The 26,291-nt window shown below is 43.8% G+C and overlaps 2 protein-coding genes and 1 non-coding gene across 3 annotated transcripts; 1 reads left to right on the top strand and 2 right to left on the bottom strand.

The window, feature by feature from the left end:
- Positions 1-5,177: 5,177 nt before the first annotated feature.
- COQ10B (coenzyme Q10B) lies at positions 5,178-16,866 on the top strand. Its single transcript, NM_001389593.2, has 5 exons — positions 5,178-5,287; positions 7,974-8,120; positions 9,289-9,481; positions 11,666-11,767; positions 14,387-16,866. The coding sequence occupies exons 1-5, from the start codon at positions 5,205-5,207 to the stop codon at positions 14,552-14,554; spliced, it is 693 nt and encodes a 230-aa protein (NP_001376522.1). The 5' UTR covers positions 5,178-5,204; the 3' UTR covers positions 14,555-16,866.
- Positions 6,332-6,417, bottom strand: MIR1603 (microRNA 1603). Its single transcript, NR_035089.5, has one exon. It is a non-coding gene; the product is annotated as a microRNA 1603 (primary transcript).
- On the bottom strand, positions 16,807-26,113 carry HSPD1 (heat shock protein family D (Hsp60) member 1). The gene is made up of 12 exons (NM_001012916.3): positions 26,017-26,113; positions 25,464-25,639; positions 22,708-22,960; positions 22,107-22,189; positions 21,334-21,429; positions 20,966-21,059; positions 20,353-20,521; positions 19,910-20,009; positions 18,747-18,992; positions 18,078-18,252; positions 17,287-17,465; positions 16,807-17,202 (listed from the first exon to the last, which is right to left on the bottom strand). Exons 2-12 carry the CDS (start codon positions 25,635-25,637, stop codon positions 17,050-17,052), a joined length of 1,722 nt encoding a protein of 573 aa, NP_001012934.1. The 5' UTR covers positions 25,638-25,639; positions 26,017-26,113; the 3' UTR covers positions 16,807-17,049.
- Between the last annotated feature and the right edge of the window lie 178 nt (positions 26,114-26,291).

Below are 26,291 nucleotides of genomic sequence, written 5' to 3' on the forward strand. Positions count from 1 at the left end.
AGCGCAGCGCCGGCGGCGAAAAGCGCCACTCGGTCGGCCGGGCGGCCCTGCAGGCCGAATTCGGAGCCACGCCCTCCTTTTGACTGACGTATCTGCCAGCCAATAGGAATGCGGCGTGGAAGCCGAAGTGGCCAATAGTGGTACGGCGGGGCTGAGGGGTCCGGGATGCGTGTGAGGGCTTGAGCGCTGCGGGCCGTGGGCCGTCTGCTACAAGATGGCGCCGGTCGGTTGTTGAGTGTGGCGCGTCCTGAGGGCGGCTGGGCCGCGCCGCGCCGCGCCGCTACTTGCCCAGTTATTTGGGCTTTGTTCGCCAGCCGTGTGGGAGACAAGTTGCTGCAGAGCACAATAAAACATGTACACGTACTCAAATGTTGGCAGTTGCAATCGAGCGTAGGAATTCCACATAGCCAGAGCACTGAGAAGGTACCCAGGGGTTGACAGCGAACATGTATCAGTAGCAGCGTGCCACCACTGCAGAAGTAAATCTGATCCCAGGGCTACTCATGGCAGTGTTGTATGCGAAGTCTAGAAAGCAGTCGCTTTGCTGTGCTTGGCACAGCACTGCTCAGGGAGTACTGGAGGGCAGAGTTAATTTGGGGACATGGCAGTCCAACGCAGACGTGGACAAACTCAGCTGTGCCTGAAGAGAATAAGCAGAGCGTTCAGAGGTGTGTCAGACTTCACCCCAGCGTGGGACTTGGGAATGTAAACAGCAGCTAATGGCTTGGCTGGGGCAGCTTCTGATTCATTTTGTAAACTGATAATCTTCTATTGTTTCAGTTCTTCTGGTGTGATAGATCCATTTCAACATCATTGCCTATAGTGTGCATGGTAACTGAATGGGGTTTATTCTGTTCCCATCCAAAACCCCAGAAACTCTCCCTTAAGCTCAAGTGCTGTGAACAAACCATCATTCTCAGTTTTCTGTAACAGTAAGCAAAAGCCCGAGTAAAACACTAACACTGACCATGCAACCTGAGTTCCAAGTCTGATTGCTTGAGCATACAATGCCTTGATATTTCATAACATGCTGTATAAAACATAATCTTATATAAATTATTCAGCATCATGCTGTTTTACTGTGCAACTGCTAACTTTCTAATCTCCTCAAAAGCCTTTGCTGCAAGGAAAGCAAACCAGTTTTTGGTTTGTCAATGTAGGAACCTCTGGAAAGTTAAGACATAAGGTATTTGCAACAAGAGGACAAAGGCACGATGGCAACACTACTCATAAATCATTCCCACTAATAAAGTTAACTTCACAGCTTCTTGAGGATTGTCTTACATAAAGCCAATGTTTTGTGTTTGTGAGAATATGTGTTTATCATTCAGTTCGTCTGTGTCTGTCTTTGCTTTTTTATTGCTTAGTTTGCAGAAGTTTACTGAGTAATTCAGTGTTCGTAATATTTTACATAACTGCATGCATTGAAATATTCTTAAGAGAGTTTCATTTGAAAGTACAGAGGATCTGCTCTTTAGTATTATTAAACTCACATCCTGGATTCATAGAAAGATGCATTCATAGGCTATGGAACAGAGATATATACCGAGCTGCTGAGAGACATGTGAGGATAAGGTCAAGGCAGACAGTAATTCCCTTCTACAGGAATTTAATGCCTGCAACTATTTTAAGTAACTGTCACATGCTTGGGTTCACCATGAAGATCAATTTGCAGTAACTTTCTCTTGTTTCTTCAGCTTGACTTCCAGCTCACTTTATGGGCAGCAATATTATATTCCCACTGTTATTAAGCAGAACTGAGCTCAAGAGTTGCAATCCTAAGGCACGCTTCTAAAATGTGATTTTGGAATATGCTATTTCCCTCACCAAAGGAGTTTTGTGTTGTAAGAGCGAAGATAAAGCACTGTAAGGTACAATGAGAAAACTACTTTTTGCTTTGTTTTCCTTTCTTCTCACAAATTCTGTACGCTGACCAGAGCCCCGTAATTTGCCTCTCAAAGCCCTGAATCCCAATGTATCTGCACCCTTGCTTCCTGAACACTATCTGCTACATAGCTCCCACAGGATATGGACAGGGTAACTTAGTGGTTTAGCCCTCCTATGTTACCTGTCAAAGTTCCATCCCCTGTCCTCACATGTCCATACACCTCATGGAAATTTCTGTACGGATTGGAAAGATATTGGTTTTAAGAGCCCAGAAGCTTTCCAGGCAGTGTCATACCTAAGTCACAGGCTGGCAAGGTCTTGCTTTAATTAGCAGATTCAGGTCCAATTTCATGGCCAGCCTATGCTATCAGTAGCTGGTACTGTTGCCAAAAGCAGTGCCCAGTCCTATCGCCTGTCCTTGATTTACCCATCCTATTGTGCGCTTGGCACTGGTTCACTCAAGCAGCCATGTTTATGGCTACTCCCTCCTGCTAATCTTCCAAGAACAAATTCAAGTTTTTCTCCCATACACAACACTATAAAGAATAGTACAGTGAACTAACACTGCAAAAAGCCACAGGTCTGGTCACAACGCCCTGCCTTGGTTTACCCCAGATCTGTGCTATGCTTTGTTTGCTGTGACCTGTTTCCTGACATTTATATGTCTATTAAGGGCAAAAACTATTGACTCAAAGAGTAGAAACGTACCAAAAGCGGGTATGTTTCAGCTCCGTAGAAACTGAATTCAAGTTTCTCACATCATGAGTAAGGAAAAAATATAAATCTCTTCCAGTTCCAGCTTTGCTTCTGACGTCAAGAAGTAAGGTAGAGAGCATCTATTTCCTTACTGAGAAGCCAATGACGGGGGAAAAAACCAAACAATTTGGATACAGATGTGATAAAGTTGAGGGCGCGGCCCAAATGTTGGCAGCACTGGCTGTGCCCTTACCTCAGGGCAGTGACGGCGATGCAGGGCCCTGCTGCTGCTGGGCAGGCACAGGCCTGGAGGACATGTTGCCTTTTACCCACTTTCTGTATTTGCTCATTTCCCAAACAGCTCAGCTGTGAATGTCGTTGCCCTGCACTGGCAACACACTACTGCTGGGCTTGCCCCTTTGCACACATGGGAAAAACAAGGCAGAAAATAAATGTGAAACCCTATCAGTGAGGAGCCATTACCTACGCACAGCTTTGCAGTAGGATCTGAGCACCCTTTGGTAGATGTGTCTCAAGAGAAGCCAGGTTCCGGGCCCTCAGGAGGCCTTTGTCACCTCACTGCTGTGGTGCCACTGAGTGAGTGCTGCCTGGTGCTGCCTTGGGCAGCAGTCTTCACCAGCTGGTGGTGGTGGGTCAAGGATGGCACCTGGGTGGTAGTGCCCTTCTTTAGCAGTCAAATACAGCCTCTGTTTCTTTGGAGATGGGACAGGGCATCAACAGAACAGCTGGATTTCATATTGTCTGTGAGTACAGGCAGGCAGATTTCAGCCTTTTTTGGATGTATGGGCCCACCAAAATCTTACAAAGATATAACTATTCTAAGCCTTCAGGTTTAGGCTTACAGCCAAGTACTTTAATTCTTGCTATACCAGAAATACCCAGCTCACTGCTACCACTCTCCTGATGTTATACTGTAGCTCCTGATTAATTCACTGAAGCACGAGACAGTAAATCTGCCCTTAGTTCCTGGCAGCATCCTTGGAAGATCATTAACTAATGTCTTAATCATCTCCCATGCTTATCAATCACCTTCTCCTGCCTGATTACAGTTTTGAGATGTTTCAATTGCAGGCAGTTTGGAAATTCATTTATAAGTAGGAATACAGTGGTTGATTTTTGCTCTGCTTGGCACATCTTTGGCTGCCAAATGAGCCCGTTAAGCCAGCTGCCCTACTGTCATCTGTAGGAAGAGCTGAAAGCATCGTATAGAAAATAACCTGCCTTTAAACTAGGACATGCCACATTGTCCACAGTTTACTCTCACTATCCAATTAAAGGGACCCTGATTATTCTTAAATGGCTTAAAGTTGTATAAACATCATAACCAGAGTTTAAATCAAATAACAAAAAAGAGTGTTTAGAAGAAAAAAACAAACATATGTTGCTGTGGCCCCACATGATGACTCTTTCAGGTGTACGCAGTGTTCAATACTAATTAGACCCACTCCTCCTATCAAAGTTAGTTAATGCAAATCTATTTGCATACAGTAGATATCAGCCAAGGCGTAAGGGCTGTTTCTGAGCCACCCAAGTCACCGAGTTTAGACAAACCCCCAAAATCCCAGAGAGCCTCAGGTATTCCTCACCTCATCCTTGAGCACTTTGTAGTTCAGTTACTGTAAATGCTGTAAGTCAGCCTCCACGCGAGGTGGCTCCTGATCCACAGAAACTGCTGCAACCACCACTGATGCAGGACCCCCTGGCCAACAGCAGCCAGAGGGTGAGGATGGATGCTGCAGCACGTGCAGATGGAGCTGGCAGCGGGAGGCTGGGCTGGGGGAAAGGCATGGGGCTGCCCACCCGTCCGGCCTGGCTGCTTTCCTGCTGTGCTGTAGAACACAGGGTTGCTGTTTTTGAATTTGAATACTGCTGCTTTTCATCGACCCCCATATGGAAAACACACTGCAGGACAGCCGGTCTGAAAAACACCGTGCCCTGGTGGGATTGAGAGCCACTCCAGTGAGGTGCAGTTATTTAAACTGGTGTAGTTCTTGTTGAATAGTGGATGTTTTAGCCAGTGACAAGGATGCTGAAATGACAGAGATGCGGCAGGCTTAAATAACTTCTGTAGCACATACTGCACGTGAGATGTGGGGTAGTCTGGGTGGTGTTTAATCCGTAGTCCTTCAGTTGTGAGGTGGTTATAAAGCAGTTTTGTTGAAGAAAACTATTTAAAAGGTGAGCTGTAAGAGGGCATAAATAACATCGCTTTTTCTTTGAGGAGATACATAGCAAAGCAACGCTCTGGGATTACAACCAGGACTAAGCGGGAACACACGAGTTCCAGTGACGCTATGCCAAACCGGCGTCTCACGAGGAGCACCGGCCGGGGCAGCTGAGGGGCGCCACCCGCCCCGCCCATCACGCGGCCGCAGACACCGCGGGGGCTCCCGGCGCACAGCAGCCCAAGTATAGCCGCTCTCGCCGCCGGGCCAATCCGGGGAAGGCGCCGCTCCGCCCGGCCCCGCCCCCCGCTCCGCTGCCGTCCCGTGACCGCGCCGCCGGCCCCCGCGCTCCGATAGGCGGCCGGGCGGGGCCGGGCCGTGGCGACTGTCGAGCAGCGCCGGGCGGGTGGCAGCCGGCGAGGAGCGGGGTCCGGGATGGCGCGCAGCGGGCGGGCGCTCGGCAGGGCGCTGACAGGGAGGCTCGCCGCCGCGCCGCAGCCCCGAGCGGCTGCTGTCAGGTAGGCGGGCGGGGCCGGGCCTGCTCCGGGGAGCGACGGGCGCGCGAGGGCGACAGTCTCGGCCGCCGGCGCTCCCGACGCGGCCGGGGGAGCGGAGCGGAGCGGAGCGCCGTGAGTTGAGAGCGCCGAGGCGGTGCCGCTGCCCGGGGCGGTCCGCCGGCAGAGCCGTATCGCTGCGCGGTTCCCGTCCCCTTAGCGCGGACGGCTGGGACGGCCGGGCCAGGTGCGGCTCGCGGGGCCGTGCCCTGAGGAAAGGAGCCGGCCGCTGCCGCGGGGAGAGCCGCGTGGAAGCCGTCAAGAGCTGTGCTGGCGGCGCTGCCCGCTCCTGCGGTTAACGTGAAGTCGCGGAGCCGTCCTCCTCGGCGTGCGGACAGCATGCAGAGAAACAGCCGGCTCTCGCTGCCCGCCTCCCGCCCGCTGCTGTAGCTGCTCCTACAGTACGGTCTGTCGGCTTCCTATGGCCGTATTTTATACCGCGCACCCTTCACGTTGTTTACATCCTTAGCATACATTTACCGCATTGCAATAGTTCGGTCCTGCTAAGTAAACCAGCCATTTTCCATCAACTTTTTCGAAATGATGCAGTTCTGAAGGGAGGGCGAGAGCAATTACCGAAGTTGCATTCAGCGCAGAGAAGTTTAGCAGCCATTAAAAACACCCCCGAGTACGTGCTGCTGCTGGGAAAGCGCCGAGGGGCTGTCAGGGCAGCGCAGCGGTGGGAGCGGTGCCTCCGTCCTGGGAGGGACTTGGCTGTGCTTCGGGGGCCTCCGCCAGGCTCACAGGAGCACACGAGGGCCCATTGCAGCTCGCACTTGTGCGGTTTCCTGAAGAAGGAAGCTTCTCTGGACCGGGGCCAAGCCCAGCACGTTCCGCTAGCATCCATTCTTCCCCGATCACCTAGAGAAACACCTAGCCTCACCAGTTTAGTTAACATCGTAACTTCTTGTAACCCCTCCTTCCTTACAGCAGCTACAGAAGTATTTGCAGAGAGTGTTTTTCAGCCCTGTGCTGAACGCGTGCAGATAAAATTGTATGAGACGGTGCGCTGGCACAGCTCGACAGCACCAAACCAACCACTGGAAGACGCCTGCCAGCTGGCTGGGACTGCGTGCTGTAAGCAGCTCCAGGCAAAGAAAAGAACGTAAATGAGTGCTCCAGAATGAGGTCTGGTCCAAAGCTGTGAGCTCTTCCGTGAGTCTGGTTGAGGCTGCACGGTTACTGGCACCTATCCACTATTTCTGTCGAAGCCACGACTTTCTTTAACAGTCCTCTCTAGTCTGGAGTGGAAAAAAACAGATTGTGTCCATCCCCTGAGATGCAATTAGAAATGTATGCGGAGCTTGCTGTTGAAAGACTTTTCAAGTAGGCTTGTTCTCTTCATTTCACCACTGTGCTGCTGTTTGACCTTACGTCGTCTCTTTTCAGCTGCGGTAATTACAGGCTGTGGTGTCAATCACCTTGCTTCATCTCACAGTTGCTCATTTGTTTTCTAAAGAAGTCTGTGCAGATAATTTCTAATGAGCCGATGGGGATATTTATTTCCCTCTGAACCAAATAAACTCAAAACCAGTTTTTTATTTTCCTTCCTTCGAGTACAGTGACCATACAGACCGACATGGTCAGTCTAGGGCTATTACTGCATTTCCTTCAAACTGAAAGTTAGGTTGAGTTTTAAAGAACACGTTAATAATAATTTCAACTGTTTAAAATCGGTAACTGTAATTTGCTAAACTACTTTGGTGGTTAGGAAAAAACTGCATCCATCACTGCTTGCTGTGTTAAAGAAACAACAAATGAGTCTTCTACTAAGCACGGAAGGTTGGCTCAATTTTTGACGGCGTGGATCCAGAAGTACAGTCCTGATTGTTTAACGAGACAGTAAAAGACCTTGGTTGTGCTTCAGCTTACGTACATAGAACTGCTGACAGCAAACAGTGACATTTTAAACTCTCTGGTGCCAAAACCCTTAACTTCTGAGTTAACATTTTACATCTCAACCGGCTCGATCCAGGCCAAAGTGGTCATTTAGCCTAAGAGACCTATTAAGTGCAGTGAGCATTGGTTAGGCTGTAGTGTAGGTGTTCACAAACAAAAAACTGAGATGCAATCTGAACTAATAGTGTTTCTTAGTTTGTTCAGTGTAATTTCTGAACACAATGCATCCACGGCTTTGTGTGTTATTTTCAAGACAAGAAAATGCTCAGTGCTGGGAATGCAATGCAGTTTCTGAAAGCACTTCCAAAATAAAATCTTCCTTTTAAGAGAAGGAAGGCAGCAGAGGGATTACTGCTGTAACTGCAAGCACAACCTCTGCATGATCCAAAAGAATAAAATACTGCAGGACATGCCTCGATTTTGCTGGTAAGAAGTTATATTCTGCAAATGCGAGTGCAGGAGTCTTGTACAAGAACTCAGGCTGCCACAGAGCCAGTGCTTAATGGGGGCCTTTGTTATTGTACTCCGCCAGCTCCTTGTCTCGTGACTGGGAGCTATTTTTAGTTTCTACTAAAGGGAAAAAAAAAAAACCATCACCTTATGTTTTGAATAGACTGCAAACTCTACAAGCCTTTGTTTTTCCATGTAAGCTGGACGTTTCCTGGAACATTACAGAGCAGACTATGCCATCTCACCTGTTGTGATCTGTGTTGCTGAAAAGACATATCTAAAAGCATTTTCACTGTTGCAGGCACTTGGCTTCTTGTGGTATTCTGATGACCAGAATTTCTCCTTTGCAAGTGCCTGTGCTAAGCCATACCTTCTCAAGAAGCTTCTTCAACATTGCTGCACCACTAGTAAATAAAAGAAAAGAATACTCTGAAAGAAGAATTATAGGGTACGTATGGAAATTGGAAAACTGGTGTTTGCTGTGATTAATCAGAAACACTGGAAATCCAAAGGCTGAGTGTCCCTGAAGAGACATGGCCCTGAGACTGTGCCCAGCTGGAGACTAGAAATAAGTTCTGACATCCAGAACTTGTAGGTATCAGGCTGTTCCAAGTCTGAAATTCAGTACCAAAAACTGAGGAACCCAAAATACTGCCTTCCTTTGAAAGAAAAAGCAGACATAACCCTTTTATTCCACAACAAAATAAAAACAGCCCCAACAGGGAAATACACATCGCTGATCTGGTGAAATGGGGCTATACCAAAAAGTGTGAAAACTGATTTTTTCCCCCCTTTTCTTGCAAATACACTCAATGTTACACTTAGATTTTGTTGTACGTCTCGCTTGAGATCTCTCTTCAAAAGAAGGAAAATAACTAATTGTGGGATTAAGAAACACAGGCACACAGAAAAAAGCCTTTGGAATCCTGTCTGCCTTAACGCTTGTGGAAAATTTCTCATCAACTTAATGAGATTGGGATCTGTTCCCAGTCTCCAGTCTGCAACAGTATAATTCATTCGTTAGATTTAATATTTTTGATGATACTTAACATTCAGTTATATGGTAATTCTTGAGCTGCAGTAGGCTGTGGATAGTAGTTTAAAAGGAGCCTTTGTCCAATAATACTGTTTTTCCAGTGAGTGTATTTTTTAATCAGCTTGTTTTAGGAACTAAGTAAGGGATGTAGTGTTGCTCTGTTTAAACACAGTCCCTTTGTTTTGCCACACCTTTTTTGGTAGATGTGAAGAGCACATTCTTTCACTGTGTGAAACGTCACATCTACCTGAATGACAACACACCGTGCTGGAAATCTAAGCATGCTTCCCCAGCATTGCAGAAAGTAGTGGGTAACAGGCCTGGTGGTCACTAACCTCACAGCTGGACATCGTGTGGTGTTTTGATTCTTTGTGCAAAGGCTTTCACCAGTTTACAGCTTTTTTTTCCTTCTTTCTGGCAGAGCTGCATGTTTAGTTTTCAGAAGTAACCGTAGTGTTTCCTGCTATCTGCACGTTCACCTTCAGAACTGCCTGTGCTGTAAATAAAAGGTTCAAAGATACTAATGCTGAATTCATAGTAAAAACACCACGTAACTGTAACATTCGTATCTTTATTCCAGTTATTCTATGCAGGAAATGTATGAAGTTGTTGCTGTTGTGGAGAACTACAAGCTATTTGTGCCTTGGTGTAAAAAGTCAGATGTATTATCGAAGCGCTCCGGGTACTGCAAAGCACAGCTAGAAATAGGTTTCCCTCCTGTAGTAGAACGGTACACATCGGTTGTTACCCTGGTGAGACCACACTTAGTTAAGGTAACTTATTCTCTTTCTCTAACTCGTGTGTTAGACATTCCAGTATTGCTTTCTGTGGTACACAACTGGTGCTTTTCCTTAAAAACTTCAGGTTACCTGGGAATAATTTGAACCTGCTTTTAAAACATAGGCTGCCAAATAGGGGGAAAATGTTTCTTGGTTTGTTTTTGCTGGAGAAAGAGGCAGCCATTAAGAAGACAGCCAATTCTTGTTTATTTTTGTTATATATCAAGCCTATCTAAATGCAGAATTAATAAAGACTTCAAAGTTATCAGACAGCTGTTGCCTCTGGTATCTTAGCAAAATCTATCATTATTTTTCTTCTGACAGTTTTAACTACATAAGAAGTCTTATGTTGAGGATCTGCTGAAGAGCTTCTTATTCAGTATATTATGAGAACATGAGTTGTTTCAAAGTCAATTTCTTAGAATTAATTTGTTCAGCAATTGTGTATTTTCTCCTTTCAGCTTTTCAAGGGTAATAATTAAAGGAGAAATTTTAAATGAGGTTATGATCTTCCAACTGCTTGTCTACCTCACAGATTCAGCTCTGTTAGAAACAGCCCAAACCAGATCCATACCAACTGCCTTTCCCTTTATGTGGCAATTTTGATGATCTTTTGGAACACTTAGCAGAATTAACAGTTAGTTCCTATTCAAGATACATATTTGGACATCTTATTTTACTGTTCTTTTCTAGGCTTCCTGTTATGGGACACTGCTCAAAACAGAAATGGGTTTCTTAAGTGCAGGGGGGACATGAATTGGAAAGAGAACATGCAAAGTACTTTTAACCAAGGTACTTACTAATTTTGGAAAGAAAAAAAATCTTTCTTGTGTTTATAAGAAAGTTGAACAATTGCAATAGAAAAATCTGCATTTTACATGCTGCTTTCCCTTTCTGCTCTTCCCTCACAAGAGTGGCTTTTTTTTTCTTTCATAGATAGATATAAGGTTGGCTTACAAACCCTTTTTCACTCTTATTCTGTCAAAAGAAAAGTCCCCATCTCAGAAAAGACCAAGAAAGCAGTGACAACAGCTTCTTTAGATTCCCTCTTCTGGGAGGTATTAGCGTTATCTCTGCTGGGATTTTTTTTCCTACAAGTTTACATTATGCCCATATAACTGTAGGAACATTACCATAAAGTGACTGTGTGTTTGGACTACTACAGTGTCTTCAGAAATAACTCTGGGCAAAGGCAGCTTGCATGGTGTTTCTGTATAGAAGGCTGCTGGTGATGACAAAACGAGCATGGATTTCTTGCTTCCAGCAGCAGTGCTTAAGCTCTATTAAAACAAGCTGTTAGCAGCAGCTCTTGCTGCCGAGGGAAGGGGTGAGTTCTACTGCTTGTAAGGTTGGGAGCAAGGGGCACATACTGGCACTTTTTCCCATGCTTCCTGTCCTTTTGTCAGCAACAGGCCTGAAGAGCTCAGCTCCCTTTTCCTGTCTGCCCTTCTCTATTCCTTCCCCTTCTGTTGTAGGAGCAGTGAGGCACTGTATTGCTATACTGGATAGAAAAAATGAGGTACTTTTGTACATCTGATAAGCCTTTGAGGCAGCTTCGTTTATAGTTTTAAAGCAGGACTGTATGGGACTCTCAGAACATTGATTTTATGTGCCTTGCTGGAAACAAAGCCAAGATATAAGCTAATTACGAACTCAAGTGTATACAGTCTTATTGACTTTGGGGTAGTTCTTGGTGATGATAGTGTCTTATGACAAAGGATTTTTTTGAGTTTGACTTCAATTGGGCTTATTTTGATGCTAAACATTCCTATAGCACAAGATTACCAGTCTACACTTAATATATAAAGCATCCTATACACATAATTAAAATAAATACATATACAAAACCAGTAAATATCCACATCCTTAGCTGAAAACAGTGTTATATCAGAATTTTGGTAATAGAGCACTAATGTTATCATGGTGTGGGATGCCTTAGGCAAGAGATCTGTTTTGTGACTCAACACGAAAATCCTTCCCCTACCTTACAAGGGTTTCAGTTATTTTGTTGTGACACTGTGCAAATGGGATCTCTCAGTGGCTGCACTATTAAGAGCAATTTTTAACTGTGCTGTGACCCTCACAGTCTAGTAGAATGCGAATGCACACTTCAGTAATACTGGTTTGTCCCTTGTGTAGGAGCCTAACTGCAGCTTGGCTTTTTAAACTTTCTTTTAGGCATCCTGCACTGATGGAAAGCTATTTAATCACTTGGAAACAGTATGGCGCTTCAGCCCAGGTATCCCTGCCTATCCAAGGACGTGTACCTTGGATTTTGCAGTAAGTATTTTAATTAAAACTTCCACATGCTAGAAATGGGGGCATAAAAATATTCTTTGGTTGCATTTAAGAAAAAAAAGGAATATGTGGTACTATTTTCCCTCTGCCCTCCGACTCACTCACACTGAAACTCAGTTAATGGTTGTGAACTTTAGATGTGGAAACTGCTCCACGGCTCTTTAGAGACAGCAGCTGTCTGTGAGATGTCCACACGCAGTGAAACAGCCTAGGGACTGCTATCTCTCACCTTAACATTCTCTATGGGTTACAGTTTTAGATAAGCAAATACAGAGAGAGAAATAATAAACATATGCATGGACTTTGCTGTTTCCTTTGATTAGTTTACAACCAAAGTACTCCTGTTATCAGAAAGCAGATATTCTCCCATCTATCTTGTTTGGCCTACAAGTTTTGCCAGCTTAACTTCCCAACTTTTAGTTTTACTATTCCATGTATTTTAAGTCCTACTCCACCTAAAATACTGCTGCACAGTTCTTTAGAGAAATGCTGCCCTCCTATTTTAGGATATCACAGGAATGACCTGATATTGCCGGCCTCTAATGGGACAATTGGCTTTAAAGCACCTCTTCTGTAGATACAAAAAAGAGCTTTCAGAGTATTTGCGAAGTGGCACATAACTTTCTTGGGTTAGAAACTTGCACATTATTGCTGTACTGCACTTCAGCAGTTCAAAAATTAACCTATAGGTACTTGAAAATTTATTTCTCATGGTAGTTAAATTTCTTCAGGCTAATAAGTGCCAGTTGCTGCTACTGACCAGTAATTAACTTGAGAAAACCTGAATTCAGCAGTTGTATAAACCCTGTTTTTTAAGTACTGGGTTTGTGTAGAAAGCCTTTTTTTCCCTCATGAAAGCCACTTTTTGACACTTCTGGTTGAGAATTTCAGTTAGGGTCAAATCTGGACTTAAAATGGTCATTTTCATCTTCTTGAAGAAACGCTATTAATACTTTATGTTGCTCATGCCATTTGAAGTAACAGAAGCAAACACAGCCAGGTGAGCAGGGGGTTGCCTCACAAAAGCAAGTACTTCAGGATTCTAAGCCTTGCCCAGTTCCAATGTGCTGTGCCTCTGGGCCTAAGCAAATGGCTATGATAAACATTTCACAACAACCTTCTCAAAACATACTGTGTCAGAGAGAAGACGGATTTCAAGAGTGCTAGCTGGCTTTAGAAAACTTTTTTTTTGCTTATGCTGGTTTCCCCAGCCTATGGCATTACTGTTCTGCCAGCCTGATGGTACACTGTATGTATGCTGATTTCTAATGAGTCATTATTGTGATTTCCTGGATATGTTCCTGGACATAGTTCCTGGGCATGCTGCAATGCTCATGATCCCTGCTTTGCAGGACTCTACATGCTCTGAGGCCTCTCAGACTTTCAGAAGGCACATGAATTTTACTGAGGCTTGAGATCAAACAAATGCAAATGATGCTACACATGGCTTACAGTCCCCATCATTAAACTACTTCCATATTACTATTTCTGCAGTTCATATGCATTACTCATAAGCTATTTAAGGGAATACATATTTGCTTCACTTAAAATTTTATGTGCTAATTTCTCAGGTAGGACAAAAGTACTTAAATCACAGTCTAGAAAACATGCAGGATTTTTATTTTTATTTTTTTAAGTGCAAAAGAGCAATTGATTTCTTTTCCTGACAATTTTGTAGTAATTTCTGGAAGCTGTAGAACTAAACCCAATAGCGTAGCCTTAAGGGGAACGTTCTTCAACTGGACCAACAGCCAGCACAGCATTTCTAAAAGCATGTCCGAAGGCTGGCTGACGTGAAAGTGACCTTGCTGTTGTCATCATGTTTTCTTCTGGGGAAGGAGACAGAAAGCAAACTCATGTGCTCCTGCCATAAGCGCTAACTACTACTGTAGCTTCAGCATAACGAGAGATTCAGTAGCTAAAAGGGGAATGTAAGGCACAAGGATTTGGTACGAAGGACTCAGCCAGTACATTTGTGCTCCAAAACTGACTGCCCGTGTCAGGACAGCAAAGGTACAGAGTAGGCGTCCAAGAAGAAGACAGAGAAGACAAAAGCAAACTATCAGCTTTAGTCAGTACAGAAGCCTTGTTTGAACATATGGTTAACTACATCTACATAAGTGGATAAATCAACACAGGGTTGATACCCAATAGGTAACTACTTCAAGGTGCCTTTTAATCCTTCTTTGAGTTTGCTTTAGCTTACCTGTACATCTGCTGTCTTGCCTCGTGGGATTTTCTTCAAACTTTTGTCACTCAAATTCTGCGTGCAAAGTAATGAAGTTATTGTTGGTTGGAAGTTTTTCCATTATCCCAAATCTACTTATGTTTTGTGATCCTTCGTTTAGTTAAGATGCAGCTGGCTTAGAAAAATGGAAATGATGCATAAAAGAACCGACAAAATGATTATTCTAATTGGAAAGCCTAGGGAAACAGTCCTCTGACCAAAGAATTAGGCTTTTCTTCAATTACACACTTGTCATTCAGTTTTAACTGTTCTTTCTTCTAAGGCTTACTTATAGCATTAACTGAAGAATTTCAAGTTATTTCTAACGGCATTTTACCACAAGGGGACAAAAAGTATCTCCTTTATTTTAACAGATCTCTTTTGAATTTCGTTCACTTCTACACTCGCAACTTGCTACACTGTTCTTTGATGAAGTGGTAAAGCAGATGGTTGCTGCCTTTGAAAGAAGAGCATCCAAGCTGCACGGCCCTGAAACAAGCATACCTCGGGAACTGATGTTTCATGAAGTTCATCAAACGTAATGGGGAAGACTTCACCACCCTCCACCATAAACATTTTTTTGTACACACCATTTGTACAAGCGGTATTATGCTCCTTTTGGGGCACCTATTTCATATCTGAGCTTTGTGTGTAATTTTCTACTGTACAAAACACGCACATGTTCAGCTGAACGTATGTATTCTATTCAAGCTGCTATCAAGTGCAATTCAGAGTGTTATTGGTAACAGGCAGTTGGCATGTCTGTAACACAAGGTAGCTCAGGCTACTATTTATTAATCTGTCAAACCATTTCTGTAATCAGTTTTTCTGCCTTATCCAAGCTTATGTCTTTTCAGCATTGTAATATATTAACTCAAGTTTTAGCTGTTAGTAGTGTGAATATTACTTACCAGCATCAACCCACTCAACTCTGGAAAAATTCTGACATTTTAGCTTTAGGAAGTATAGAACACTTGTCCAGCATCAACTGTTTGGTGCTTTTGATCCCACTGGCTGACAGGGGCTGTCAGGTGCCTCCAGCTGCTGTTGAATTCTGACCAGAAACTGCTATTAAAAAAAAAAAAAAAGCAGAGAGGCACATGTAACAGAAAGTACAGCAGTTTCAGCTGTATCTGCTATCTTAGCTCGCTGGGCTTCAGGCAGTGTTGTGTTTGATAATCTGAACTCGCCTACTTGCCACTGTTTCACTGTTAGGCGTTGTAATTAGGTTATACTATATATACCTGGTCTAATGCAAACAGAGTTCTCAGTTCTAAAGAGTAAATGTTATTTCAGTGAGAGCTAGGGCATGGATACACTCCCTTCTGTGCTGCAGTATTGTCCTTTAGAAGGAGGGAATGGGCTGTCCTCCCCTTAGCAGTGCAAAGGCACCCAAAGCCAACTGTCATTTAATGACACAACATAGAGCAAGACTTCACTTTATCTCAGTACTGTTGTGCCTTTTATCAGTACAGTGAAGCGGTACCAGCTATCTTGATTGAACTCATTTTCACTAATTATCTTCATTACATCAATACTCTTCCCAGTCTCTAAAGAAATGTGTATAGGTTAGAACAACTTCATATCCTGTTCATGCACTTTCTCAAATTACAGAGTTAAGTGACTGAAACTAGATAAAGTTTCAGGTCAAGCACATATCCCAGCTGAGGTCAGTCAGCACATCCAAAGCCTCTGCAATCCACGTGATTACTATAGAATAGGTGGCAAGATATCACATAACGTAGGAACATACATATCAGGACAAAGGACAGCCCTGGAGCAGTCTTGGGCATCTTATAATACTTCACCAGAAAGACTAAAACTTCATGCCTCTGAAAGGTAAGTTCTTACTAGTGGTAGGCAGCTGGGCAAAGTGACAGCTGGATTAAGAGGTCAGTTTTAAAGCACCTGGGCAGTTGTAAAGGAATTTTTGTTTTGAAACAATTTAAGAAAAAATGAAGGGTTCGTGAACACCATCACTCTTGGAAGTATTTGGAAAATGGGAGGTGGAAAGCAGAAAGGAAAGACGTTAAACAGCAGTGTTACTAGCTGTGTTGGGTAAAGAAAAAAGGAGCAGGTGGCATACAAAGCTGGCTTTAAGGGCAAACTTCACCTAGCATGGACAACGTAACATCCAAAGAGCTGAAGACCACAACTCTGAAGCCAAGGAGGCAACTACATACTACACTTGAGCAGGAGTACTATTTGAGTTACTCAACTCTTTGCAAAGAAAACTTACCTGTTTCATACCCTCAGGGCATTCTCCCTCCTCCCACAGCACTGTGAGAAGTTGTCTGTTCCAGCATGTAAAACAAGCAGTATGGAAAAGGCAAAATAAAGTCAATGCACGTGCCTTATTTTCATAGCATTGTTTAATATTTCAAAAGAACTGTTTGTCAGTTCAGCTTAGATATTTCTTACCAGAGTTAATGTAACTTCTATTTCAGAGAAACATTCTAGACAGGGGAATGCTTCCTGGAGAGAAATGCCCTGTAGGCTTAAGTGTCAGATTTCTAGTAAATCTCAGAAGTGGGCTATCAAGTTTATCCCAGAACTATGGCTTTGGGTACACAGGAATAAGGTGATACATATCAATACTCTTGCGCAGTTTGTTTTATTACATGAAGGTCACATAAGAGTGTATTTGTCTACTTTGTACACAGTTGTCTAGTCTTACGCACAGTGGCTTCCAAGTTCTTCCTAGTTCTGGCAAGCACCAATAAATTCTGAAACAGAATGTCAAGTGCTTTAAGTTTAAATCAGAACCTTGGTAGATGGATCTTGCACTCAGTTATCAGGAATGTACAAATGTCTTTATTCAAAAAATACAAAATAAATTATCTGTAGGCATGGACAATGACTGTAAACAATTACACGTGTGTTAAATGAAATCCAGTAACTGATGGTTACAGTGATTCTTTTGAACACCAGCCTCACTTCAGTCACTATCCATCCTCTCTCACTGACATCTGAAGTTTTTAAGACAGAACTGTCAGTCTTAAACAGCACAGTTCATGATGCATCAATATCCCAGGAATTAGAACATGCCACCTCCCATTCCTCCACCCATCCCTCCCATTCCTCCCATTGCTGGCTCTTTTTCCTCTTTAGGAACTTCAGTCACTACTGCTTCTGCCGTTGATAAGAGAGAAGCAACACCTGCAGCGTCCATCAGAGCCGTTCTCACAACCTGAAGACAGGAAAGAAAAAACTTAGTACCCATTTAGCATCCTGTGTGGAGGGAGGAAGGAAAGCTACGGCTGGTTTTGGTTACCTTTGTTGGGTCTATGATTCCTTTTTCTACCATATTTACAAATTCCCCAAGCATCGCATCATAGCCAACTTCTGATGAACTCTGCAGTATTTTTTCAACTATTAACGACCCTTCAACACCTGCATTCTTTGCAATAGTCATTGCTGGAATTTTCAATGTTCTCTTTATTATTTCAATGCCTGAAAGAAAAAGGATCTTTACATTTATTTATTACTTACACTCCTATTACCAAGGCGTACATTCAAGTGCTCAAGATTAATACAAGAAGAGAAAACTAGCAGAGCAAGAAGTTAATCTATTTTTCTTAGTTCAGAGGGCTTGTGGGGTGAACTTCTTGAAATCTGTCAACAAATTAAATCACTGCAACAAATTTCCTCATTTTAGACTTACTTGCCCAAGAAGTACTAAAGACTGTTGTTATAATAGCAGGTGTTTGTGGAGCACAGTACAAAACCATCCTCCATTTGATGTGCTAAAATGTCTTAAGCATTGTTGGAATTTGTGCATGTTTGCAACAGTTAAATAATTTAATTCTTTCCTTAGTGGCTTTTCAATTTTCAGAGGATGCTGCTTCTTTATAGTTTTTCACACCCAAGTTAGGGAAGCAACAAAATCTCTTCCCCACTGCACAGGAGAACGTCAAGCCAAAGGGCATTGCCATACCAAAGGGATATGATGTTCAAGTAACTAAATACTCAATGAAATCAATCTATTTAATCCAGTGAAGCCTCAGGACAAAAAATAAGTCTATTCTCAGCAGCTCCACACAAACATTTGAGTAACAGACTTACCAATTTTCTGATCTTCGTTGGCTGGTTTTAAAGCGTCTAATGCTGGAATGCAGCGAAGCAATGCACACCCACCGCCTGGAACAATGCCTTCCTCTACAGCAGCACGGGTCGCGTTCAGGGCATCGGTAACTCTGTCCTTCTTCTCATTGACTTCAACATCACTTGTGCCGCCAACCTACAAGCAAGCCATACGTCAAGGTCTGTAATCAGAAGCCCATGTAGGTAAGCCTGCCGTGGGACCGCTGCCACAAAATTAAACAGCTCTTAATGCCAAGGTCTAGCACTGTATTAACCCAAACTCCTTATCTGAATCAGCTGGTTATGAGGCAAGGAAATAGTAACTCACATCAGCAGTAAATGGCCGGTACCACCACTTTTCCTGAGTAACTCTGGCATTCCAAGTACAAGCTGCCCTTTTGAGTACTGGCTACACTTCCACCCCTAAGACCACTACAGAGCCCCTGCGAACCTCCTGCCAGATCCAAAGGAGAAACCCATGGCCTCACAAGTTACGGTGCAGCTGCAATGCGTATGCTGCTGGTTCTAGAAATAACTCCATTATCATCTATGTGCCATTCCCTGTCTTGGGAAGTGACTAAAGAAGATATTAGTGAAAGATGGATGTGAAAAATTAGTTTACTTTTAGCCCTAAGAAGTTTAATTTCTCACCTTCAATACTGCTACTCCGTCAGATAGTTTGGCCAATCGTTCATTCAGTTTCTCTTTTTCATATTCACTTGTGGTAACTTCTAGCTGTTCAATAATTTCTTGAATGCGCTTTTCAATCTGAGCCTTCTCACCCTTCCCCTTTAGAAGCATGGTGTCATCTTTGGTCACAATGACCTCTCCAACTTTTCCAAAATCATGAGGCTGAATATCTTCTACATTTAGGCTCAAACCCTCCTCTCCAAACACCTGAACATGACAAGTACAGTTTGAGTTCACAGCTTTTCCATATATGAAATTATTCTTTACAGACGAACACACGTACAGCAGCCTAACAGCACACCATCACCATACTGTTGCACCTAAGTGCAAAGAAGCTCCTCCCTTCTGCTTACAGACCAGGCATGCAGACCAGGCATGCAGGTATCGCACAAATTAGCTCTCACTGAATAGGGAACCACAAGTTTTTAGTTCATGACTGACTAATTTAACACATTAATTTAACGTGGATGCAAACTGTGTACAGGTTCATCCATGTACTTCCCAAAGTTATGAATATTGGCAATAAACTAACTGTAGAAGAGAGTTGTTTCTGGTACTTCATGTTTCATTTGGCTTAAACATCTATTTCAATAACCAGCTTTGGATCTCAATATCATGCTATGGTTCTGAAGCATGTATTAAGAAGCATTTATAAACTGACAGTAACAAGCACATTGGCTATTCTAAATCTGAGGTAGAAAAATTAAACGTTTGTGTAAAGTAAAAGTAACTAAATTATCCAGTCTATTCTTAACCTTCAGAACAATCACATTCATCCTAATCCAAGTCATAAGAAGGCAAGTATACTTTGCTATTTTTCTCAAGAAGTGTCTCTGACATTTCTCCTTTAAGAATCTAAATCCTCCAAGGAAATCTGTGTGTAACTTCAGCCAGTTACAGCAACCTATTACTCAAAGCTGTTCAGAGTTGTATGACACAGCAAGTGTCACCATACTTGTTCTTGTACTTGTTCAAGCATTAGTTACCGTTACTCTTTTGTAAGAAGAAGAAACAGCTTGCAACGCAGCAAATAGAAGCCATAGACCTAAAACTAAATTATTCACCTCCCTAAACAGTACTACTGTTTTTCAGAGGAAGAAGCCAATTAAAATATCATTACTTACAGCACCACCTGTAGCAATTGCCATATCCTTAAGCTGGTTTTTCCTGTTGTCACCAAAACCTGGTGCTTTTACAGCAACAACCTGAAGACCAACCTTGAGTCTGAAGAACATAATTGAGAGGGCAATATTTCAAATGTGTTCACAAAACAAATCTTACTGCTATAAACCATATTTCAGAACAAATCTAACAGTCAAGCAAACAGGCACCTTCATGATCTGAGCTGCTGTTGCTCAAACAAGTAGCTAGGAAACCAATGAAATTCAGCCCAAGCATTATCAAGCATGGCTATGTGTAAGAGTTGTTGCTTCTTAGTACTGGGAAAATTCAAATACAAGCTTTCCTATGTATTCCTTTAAAAGGATGAAAATGCAAGAAAAAAAAATAATAAAGAGAGTAGTATTTATTGTTCCAAAGCCCTGAAAATAGGAATTTTAAACCTTACCTGTTCAAGACTAGAGTGCTGAGGGCCTCTCCATCAACATCTTCAGCAATAATGACCAAAGGTTTGCGGTGACTATTGGCAATTTCAAGAGCTGGAACTATGGACTGTACACTGGAAATCTTCTTTTCACTGATTAAGACGTAAGCATCCTGGAATTCACATTTCTGCCCTGCAGAAACAATGTGCATTGTCTGAGCAATCTCATTATGAAAGCATATCGAGCATTCTCTAAAACTTACAGTGCAGCCTGAGAGCTACTATTGTATTTTTCATCTTCAACTTTAAAACAAACAAAAAACCCCCACAAATAATGACAAACACACACCCAAAAAACCCCACAAAAGCCCCAGTGCTGTCTTCTAAGACTTTCAGTTCTGTTACCTCCAGTGCTGCAGGGCCAGCTTAATGGAAGCACAGACACTGTTCACACTTAGCAGAAAAGTATAAAAAGGAAAAAAAAAAACCAAAACTTCCAAGCTTTTGCCACGTTTCTGATAGGGGAAGGACCCCAGCATGCTACTGGTATGTAGCCTAACAGCCTGTATAAGACACACCATTATTTTAAAATTAGCAGAGCCATTAAGGTACCTGACACACAGTTTAGCTAACTCACCTTTGGCTGTATTAATAAAATAGGGAGAGATGTAGCCTCGGTCAAACTTCATACCTTCAATGATTTCTAATTCATCATTTAGTGTTTTTCCATCCTGTTTAGATGCAAGAAAGTCCTATTAAAGATCTGTTTACAAGAATACCACACGTAAAAGAACAAAAAACTCTGCACCATGTCTGCTTCAGGTGCTTTCTCTCAAAGGAAAAGAATGGTAAGAATGAGCGATACAACTCTGATCTAAAAAGGATGGGAATGGGGGAGTTGTGGAGGGTACTATATGTGAGCAGCTACATCACGTGCCACAAAAGCCAGCCCTAACTTGGAAAGGCAGGCATTTTGCTCTTGGTCCATATGCTGACAGCTCTCACCTTGACAGTGATTACACCTTTCCGTCCAACCTTTTTCATGGCATCAGAAATTATATTGCCAATTTCCTGATCTCCATTCGCTGATATTGTGGCAACCTGAAAAAGCAAAATGCTTGAACTCATTTCACAGTACATATAATTTGTTTCCTTACTATAAGCAAACAAAATAATCATTTTCAATTGTAACACATCTTGACAACATAGAACAACTGAGAGTAGCATACCCACACCAGAACTACAACACAATGGCTACTGGCTTCAGGGCAGCTCAAGCAGTGGGCTATATCCCCCACACTGGGTTCATGCAGCACACAAATATCTGAATCTGCAGCCACAGGAAGACAAAGCCATAAAGCCCAATACACCTGCAGGACACCCACCAAGGCATCTGCCTCAACCTGAACCTCCCACAGCTGATCTGTAACAAACAATCCTGGAAGCGTGCCATCACCAAACCCACCAATACATGTTTGCTTTGTTCAATTCTTCCCAAGTAATCGCATTTACACTTCATGACCACTTTTTGAAAACAATGCTGATGAAAAAAACTGCCTACTTCTGAACCAGCATCTAACTGAAGACACAATATTGGGCATTTCAAATAACCCATGAATGTGTTACCATGGAGATTATTCAGTGTGATATATTCCAAACCTCAACATGTAAAGACAAATACTCAGTTGTCACGTATCCACAACCTACCACCATCAAACCTGACTTCACAAAGCTTTCTGAAGCAGAATTATGTGGGGCTTTTTTGTTTTTGTTTTTACCTGTGCAATTTCTTCTGGAGTTGTAACTGGTTTAGACAGCTTCTTCAGTTCAGCTGTAATAGCATCAACTGCAAGCATCACCCCTAAAGACAAATGGAATACTTGTGAGTGAACAAAACAAGGTATACAGCACAGAAAAAAAAGCAACAAAGTTTCAAACCTAAGAAACCCACGTCACAAAAATGCATCAAGTCTGCAGGTTATGCAACAAGCACCTGGCTGTCCTAGCTCTGCAATGTCATCTTTATACCTAGTAATCTTGGTTTTTAAGTTGGCAAGACATACTTTCAGTCATGATCAAATGTAATTCATGTCACTCCAGCAAATGTATATACTAACCAGATACTAATTAAAATGGGTTTTAAGAGTTTGCCTACATCAAATTAACCATTATTCTGTTTTGGAGGCAGTAATGCGTTTAGAGAAAAGATTCACTCAATGTATCACAGCAGTAGCCAATAGATTCTGAATGCATCACTCCTCAAGTTAAGTTTTACCTGATTCTTCAACAGAAGGCAACTTATTAAGGAAGCCAGCCAAATTTGGCCTATGCAAAGCAAAAAGCTAGCAATTAAATATTAAAAGCATTGAAAAAAATTACCCCTCCTGATTTCCACTGGATTAGCTCCTTTGCTGATCTTCTCAAAGCCTTCTTTGGCAATCGCACGTGCAAGTACCGTTGCAGTAGTAGTACCATCTCCTGCCTCTTCATTTGTATTATTGGCAACATCTTGAACTAATTTGGCTCCAATATTTTTGTATTTGTCTTTTAAGTCGATTGCCTTTGCCACTGTCACGCCATCTTTTGTCACTTTGGGACTCCCCCAGCTTTGTTCAATAATAACTGTTCTTCCCTAGGGTGGCAAACAACAAACATTAAATAAAAGCCAGGTAACCCACAGCACGTCACTGTAATAGTTCCACTGCAGATGAAAATCCTTTGTGAAGTATCACCTTGCACTTCAGAACTTGGTAAATTCTCCTTCAAATCACAATAAAAAGCATATGATTGAAAAACAGTAATAGGAAGCATGACTTTTTGCACATTTTGAAAAGAGAAGTTACAAGTCTCATTAATGATGAGTATGTAGAACAGAAAACACTCAGTGTAAATGTGTTCATGTGCTGCATTAATTTCTCAGAAACTGTTGGCACCTGCTTTAACTTGAAAGCTGGACTATCCTAATTGAAATAGAAAGTTGATACAGAAAATTATGGACAATACAGGGAACACAAGGCAGATACATCCTCTCAGAGGTCCCCAGCTTGAGCAGCTTGCATAGCTGCCCCAGTCAATCACACTCCAGAAACTACCCTTAGAAACTGCAAAAAAAGAAATGTAAAGCCTCAGTTACCAGCTCTGAGCATGTGAGAGAGCCTGTACATCGCTAATTCTGTGCTGTACAACAATTACATCAAGTTAATATTTAACGCAACTTCTTACTGCTACTTCATTCAACCTGCAGTTACGAAAGCCAAAGAGGTTCAAGAAAAAAAATTCTGTCTGTTGGTATACTGATAAGTTCTTCATATACCCCCCTCCTTGGTTTGCTCCGTTTCATTCTTTGTTTTGACCTGACCTTATTCCACATGGGTTTGGTAGTTAGGAGAAGAGTAACAAAGTAAGATCTACTTAAATGCCATTACATTAAACAGCTGAAACTCAACATGAGGATGCTATGATTGTGAATGAAGGACGCACGCCTGCATTTTGAGTGATACTGCATATCAAGAATTAGTGACAAAGCAGTGGGCCTGTTGGCAGCAATACCAAAAGATTGTGCAAAACTGGAAATCATGCTTCTTTAAATATGGAAGAGTGCAGAAGGGAAGTTTCCTCATGGGTATGGTATTTTTTAAACATGCTGGAGGCTGAATCAGGTATTACAGAACCATCTCTAGATCTCTACAAATACCTGGAAAACAGCCGATGAACTGAGAGCAAATGAACAAGAATTCCACGAGGTTGCAGTAAGTTGCATCAGGATCTGCCCTTTAACCAGCACATTAAAACCATGCTCAGACATTCATAACTTCGCCTAAGCCCAAACCAAGCATTAAATCAGTTGATCACACTGCAGCTTCATTCTTTTGGAGAAGTGTCCTTATGGAAAGCAGCCAAAGATTGCTGACATCACTGCCCCTCAACCTTAACCGTGCTCAGTTAATGGCATTTTGAATAAGTGAAGCTCCAAAAATGTGCAAAGAATAAATAGTTTCACAGAGGCCAAGCAGCCTTGAAAATATCAACCATGCATATGCTGTTACTGCACATTCTGAACCTGCTACATTTATTTTAGTCTACACTAGTTAAAATATTGTTCTCCTTTCAAGGTTATACTTGGAGTTGACATATTAAATCTTCCAAAAATCTGAATAGCGCATTTATTAAAAGTTCCACCTGTCTTCTGAGCTGTAAGGAGCTCACTTGGGAGATGGGACACAACTGTGACTACGCTATTCCTACAGAAAGTGATTCAATGTAACTACTCAGCATCAGGAGCCGCACAACTGCAGCCTTCAGCTCATTCACCACTCCAGCCATGGCAGACAGCAGTAAGTAACAATCGCATCTGAAATCCCAGGGAAATCACTATGCGTAGCTGACCTGGAACAGACATTGCTATGAATGTGAAGAAAAACAGCGTCCCTCCCTTAAGCAGAAACCTCATTTCATGTTGTATGACTTTGCAGAATACAGCATCTCATTTTCTGAAAGGCCTAAACCTTGCAGAGATTCACAAACCGTATTTCACGCTACAAGCAATGGATGCCACTGCCATGGACTTTCCCATAACGTTGTAGCAATTCAGAGTTGGCTGAAAGTCTAGTAAATGGGGAGGTTGGCGGCCTTGCATGGCAGGGGGGTTGGAGATTCACGATCCTTGAGGTCCCTTCCAACCCAGGCCATTCTGTGATTCTGTGAAAGCTCAGCATTATGCCTTTAATGCTTCCACCTTGCTACTGCTGGGAGATGAAAGGACACAAAGCTGTAATTTGCACCTAAAATAAATAAGTGCTAATTTAACTACTCCCTTTGTGAGGGGAGTTAATTATCTACCACGCCGTTAGGAACTGCGACTGGAGCCATTCATGCTCAACACACGGTCGTTCCCTTGGCCTCGTTTACTGCCAGCTGCCGAAAGGAACGCACGGCGGCCCTCACAGGTCCGTCCTCCTCTGTGCCCACAGGAAGCCGACTGCTGAGAACATGGCTGCCCGCAGCCTGCCCTTGTCCCCGCAGCTCTGTCACAGACACGTGCAAGTAACGGGACGCTCCATAGAAAAACGTTATCTACTGCTGCATTTTAACAGCGAGCAAAGCACGCACACCGGATCAGCGCGTCTTGCCGTTACCTTGGGCCCCATGGTGACAGCTACGGCATCTGCCAGCAGATCCACTCCCTGCAGCATCAGGGCTCGGGCGTCCGCACCGAACTTCACATCCTTCGCGTACGCCCGCGTGAGGTGCGGGGCGAGCGCTCTGGACACCGGCCTGATCTGGCGGAGTACTGCAGGCAAACGGAGCATGTCTAGAAGATTAAATTCGACGTTAAGTTCCGACAGAACAGAAGGAGCGGAGGGTCCGCCCGCAGGCCGGGCGCAGCGGCCACATGTCCCCTCCCGGCAGGACGCGCGCCGCAAGGTCAGAGCCGCTCGCCCCCTGCCGCCCGCCCGGCCGCGCTGCAGCCGCCCCGCTCCGCGCCGGCATCGCCCCGGGGCTATCAGAGGTCGCGAGGGGCCGTAGCGGGGCTCGTCCCCCACGCTGGGCCGCACGCCGAACGCGGAGGCCGGGGCCGCACGCAACGCGTGCGACGAGAGCTCGGCCTCCTGCGGTCGGCGCGCGGCGCCGCCCTCAGCGCCGTAACGGTCGCCGCGAGGAGAGAGGGCCGCTCTCGGCGCGGCTCACCTGCGGGGTTACGGGAGGCGCCTCCGCCGTCCGGTCCGATGCGAGCGCGCGGCACGCAGATCTGCACGCAGGGGCGGGAAGCGCGCGGCACTCACTCACGCGGCCCCGCCCCCCGCCGGGCAGACACCCATGCGGGGAGCGGCGCGGCCGGGCCCCGGAACCTGCATGGCCACTCCGGCCCGCCCATAGAAGGAGAAGAGATGCGGGAGTACCGCGCGCTCTGCGCACGCGCAGGACGCGCCAAGCACGAGTCACCCAGGTTCCGGGGCCCGCCA

This window comes from Gallus gallus, chromosome 7 (assembly GCF_016699485.2).
Source record: "Gallus gallus isolate bGalGal1 chromosome 7, bGalGal1.mat.broiler.GRCg7b, whole genome shotgun sequence".
Classification (NCBI taxonomy): domain Eukaryota; kingdom Metazoa; phylum Chordata; class Aves; order Galliformes; family Phasianidae; genus Gallus; species Gallus gallus.

Coding starts and splice junctions, on each gene's coding strand:
- HSPD1 (NM_001012916.3), bottom strand. CDS start 25,637: ATGCTCCGTTTGCCTGCAGTACTCCGCCAGATCAGGCCGGTGTCCAGA. Junction 21,430..22,106: donor CTCCAGAAGAAATTGCACAG/GTAAAAACAAAA, acceptor TTGCTTTTTCAG/GTTGCCACAATATCAGCGAA. Junction 20,522..20,965: donor TTTTATTAATACAGCCAAAG/GTGAGTTAGCTA, acceptor TTGTTTCTGCAG/GGCAGAAATGTGAATTCCAG.
- COQ10B (NM_001389593.2), top strand. CDS start 5,205: ATGGCGCGCAGCGGGCGGGCGCTCGGCAGGGCGCTGACAGGGAGGCTC. Junction 8,121..9,288: donor TCTGAAAGAAGAATTATAGG/GTACGTATGGAA, acceptor TCTTTATTCCAG/TTATTCTATGCAGGAAATGT. Junction 9,482..11,665: donor TGAGACCACACTTAGTTAAG/GTAACTTATTCT, acceptor ACTTTCTTTTAG/GCATCCTGCACTGATGGAAA.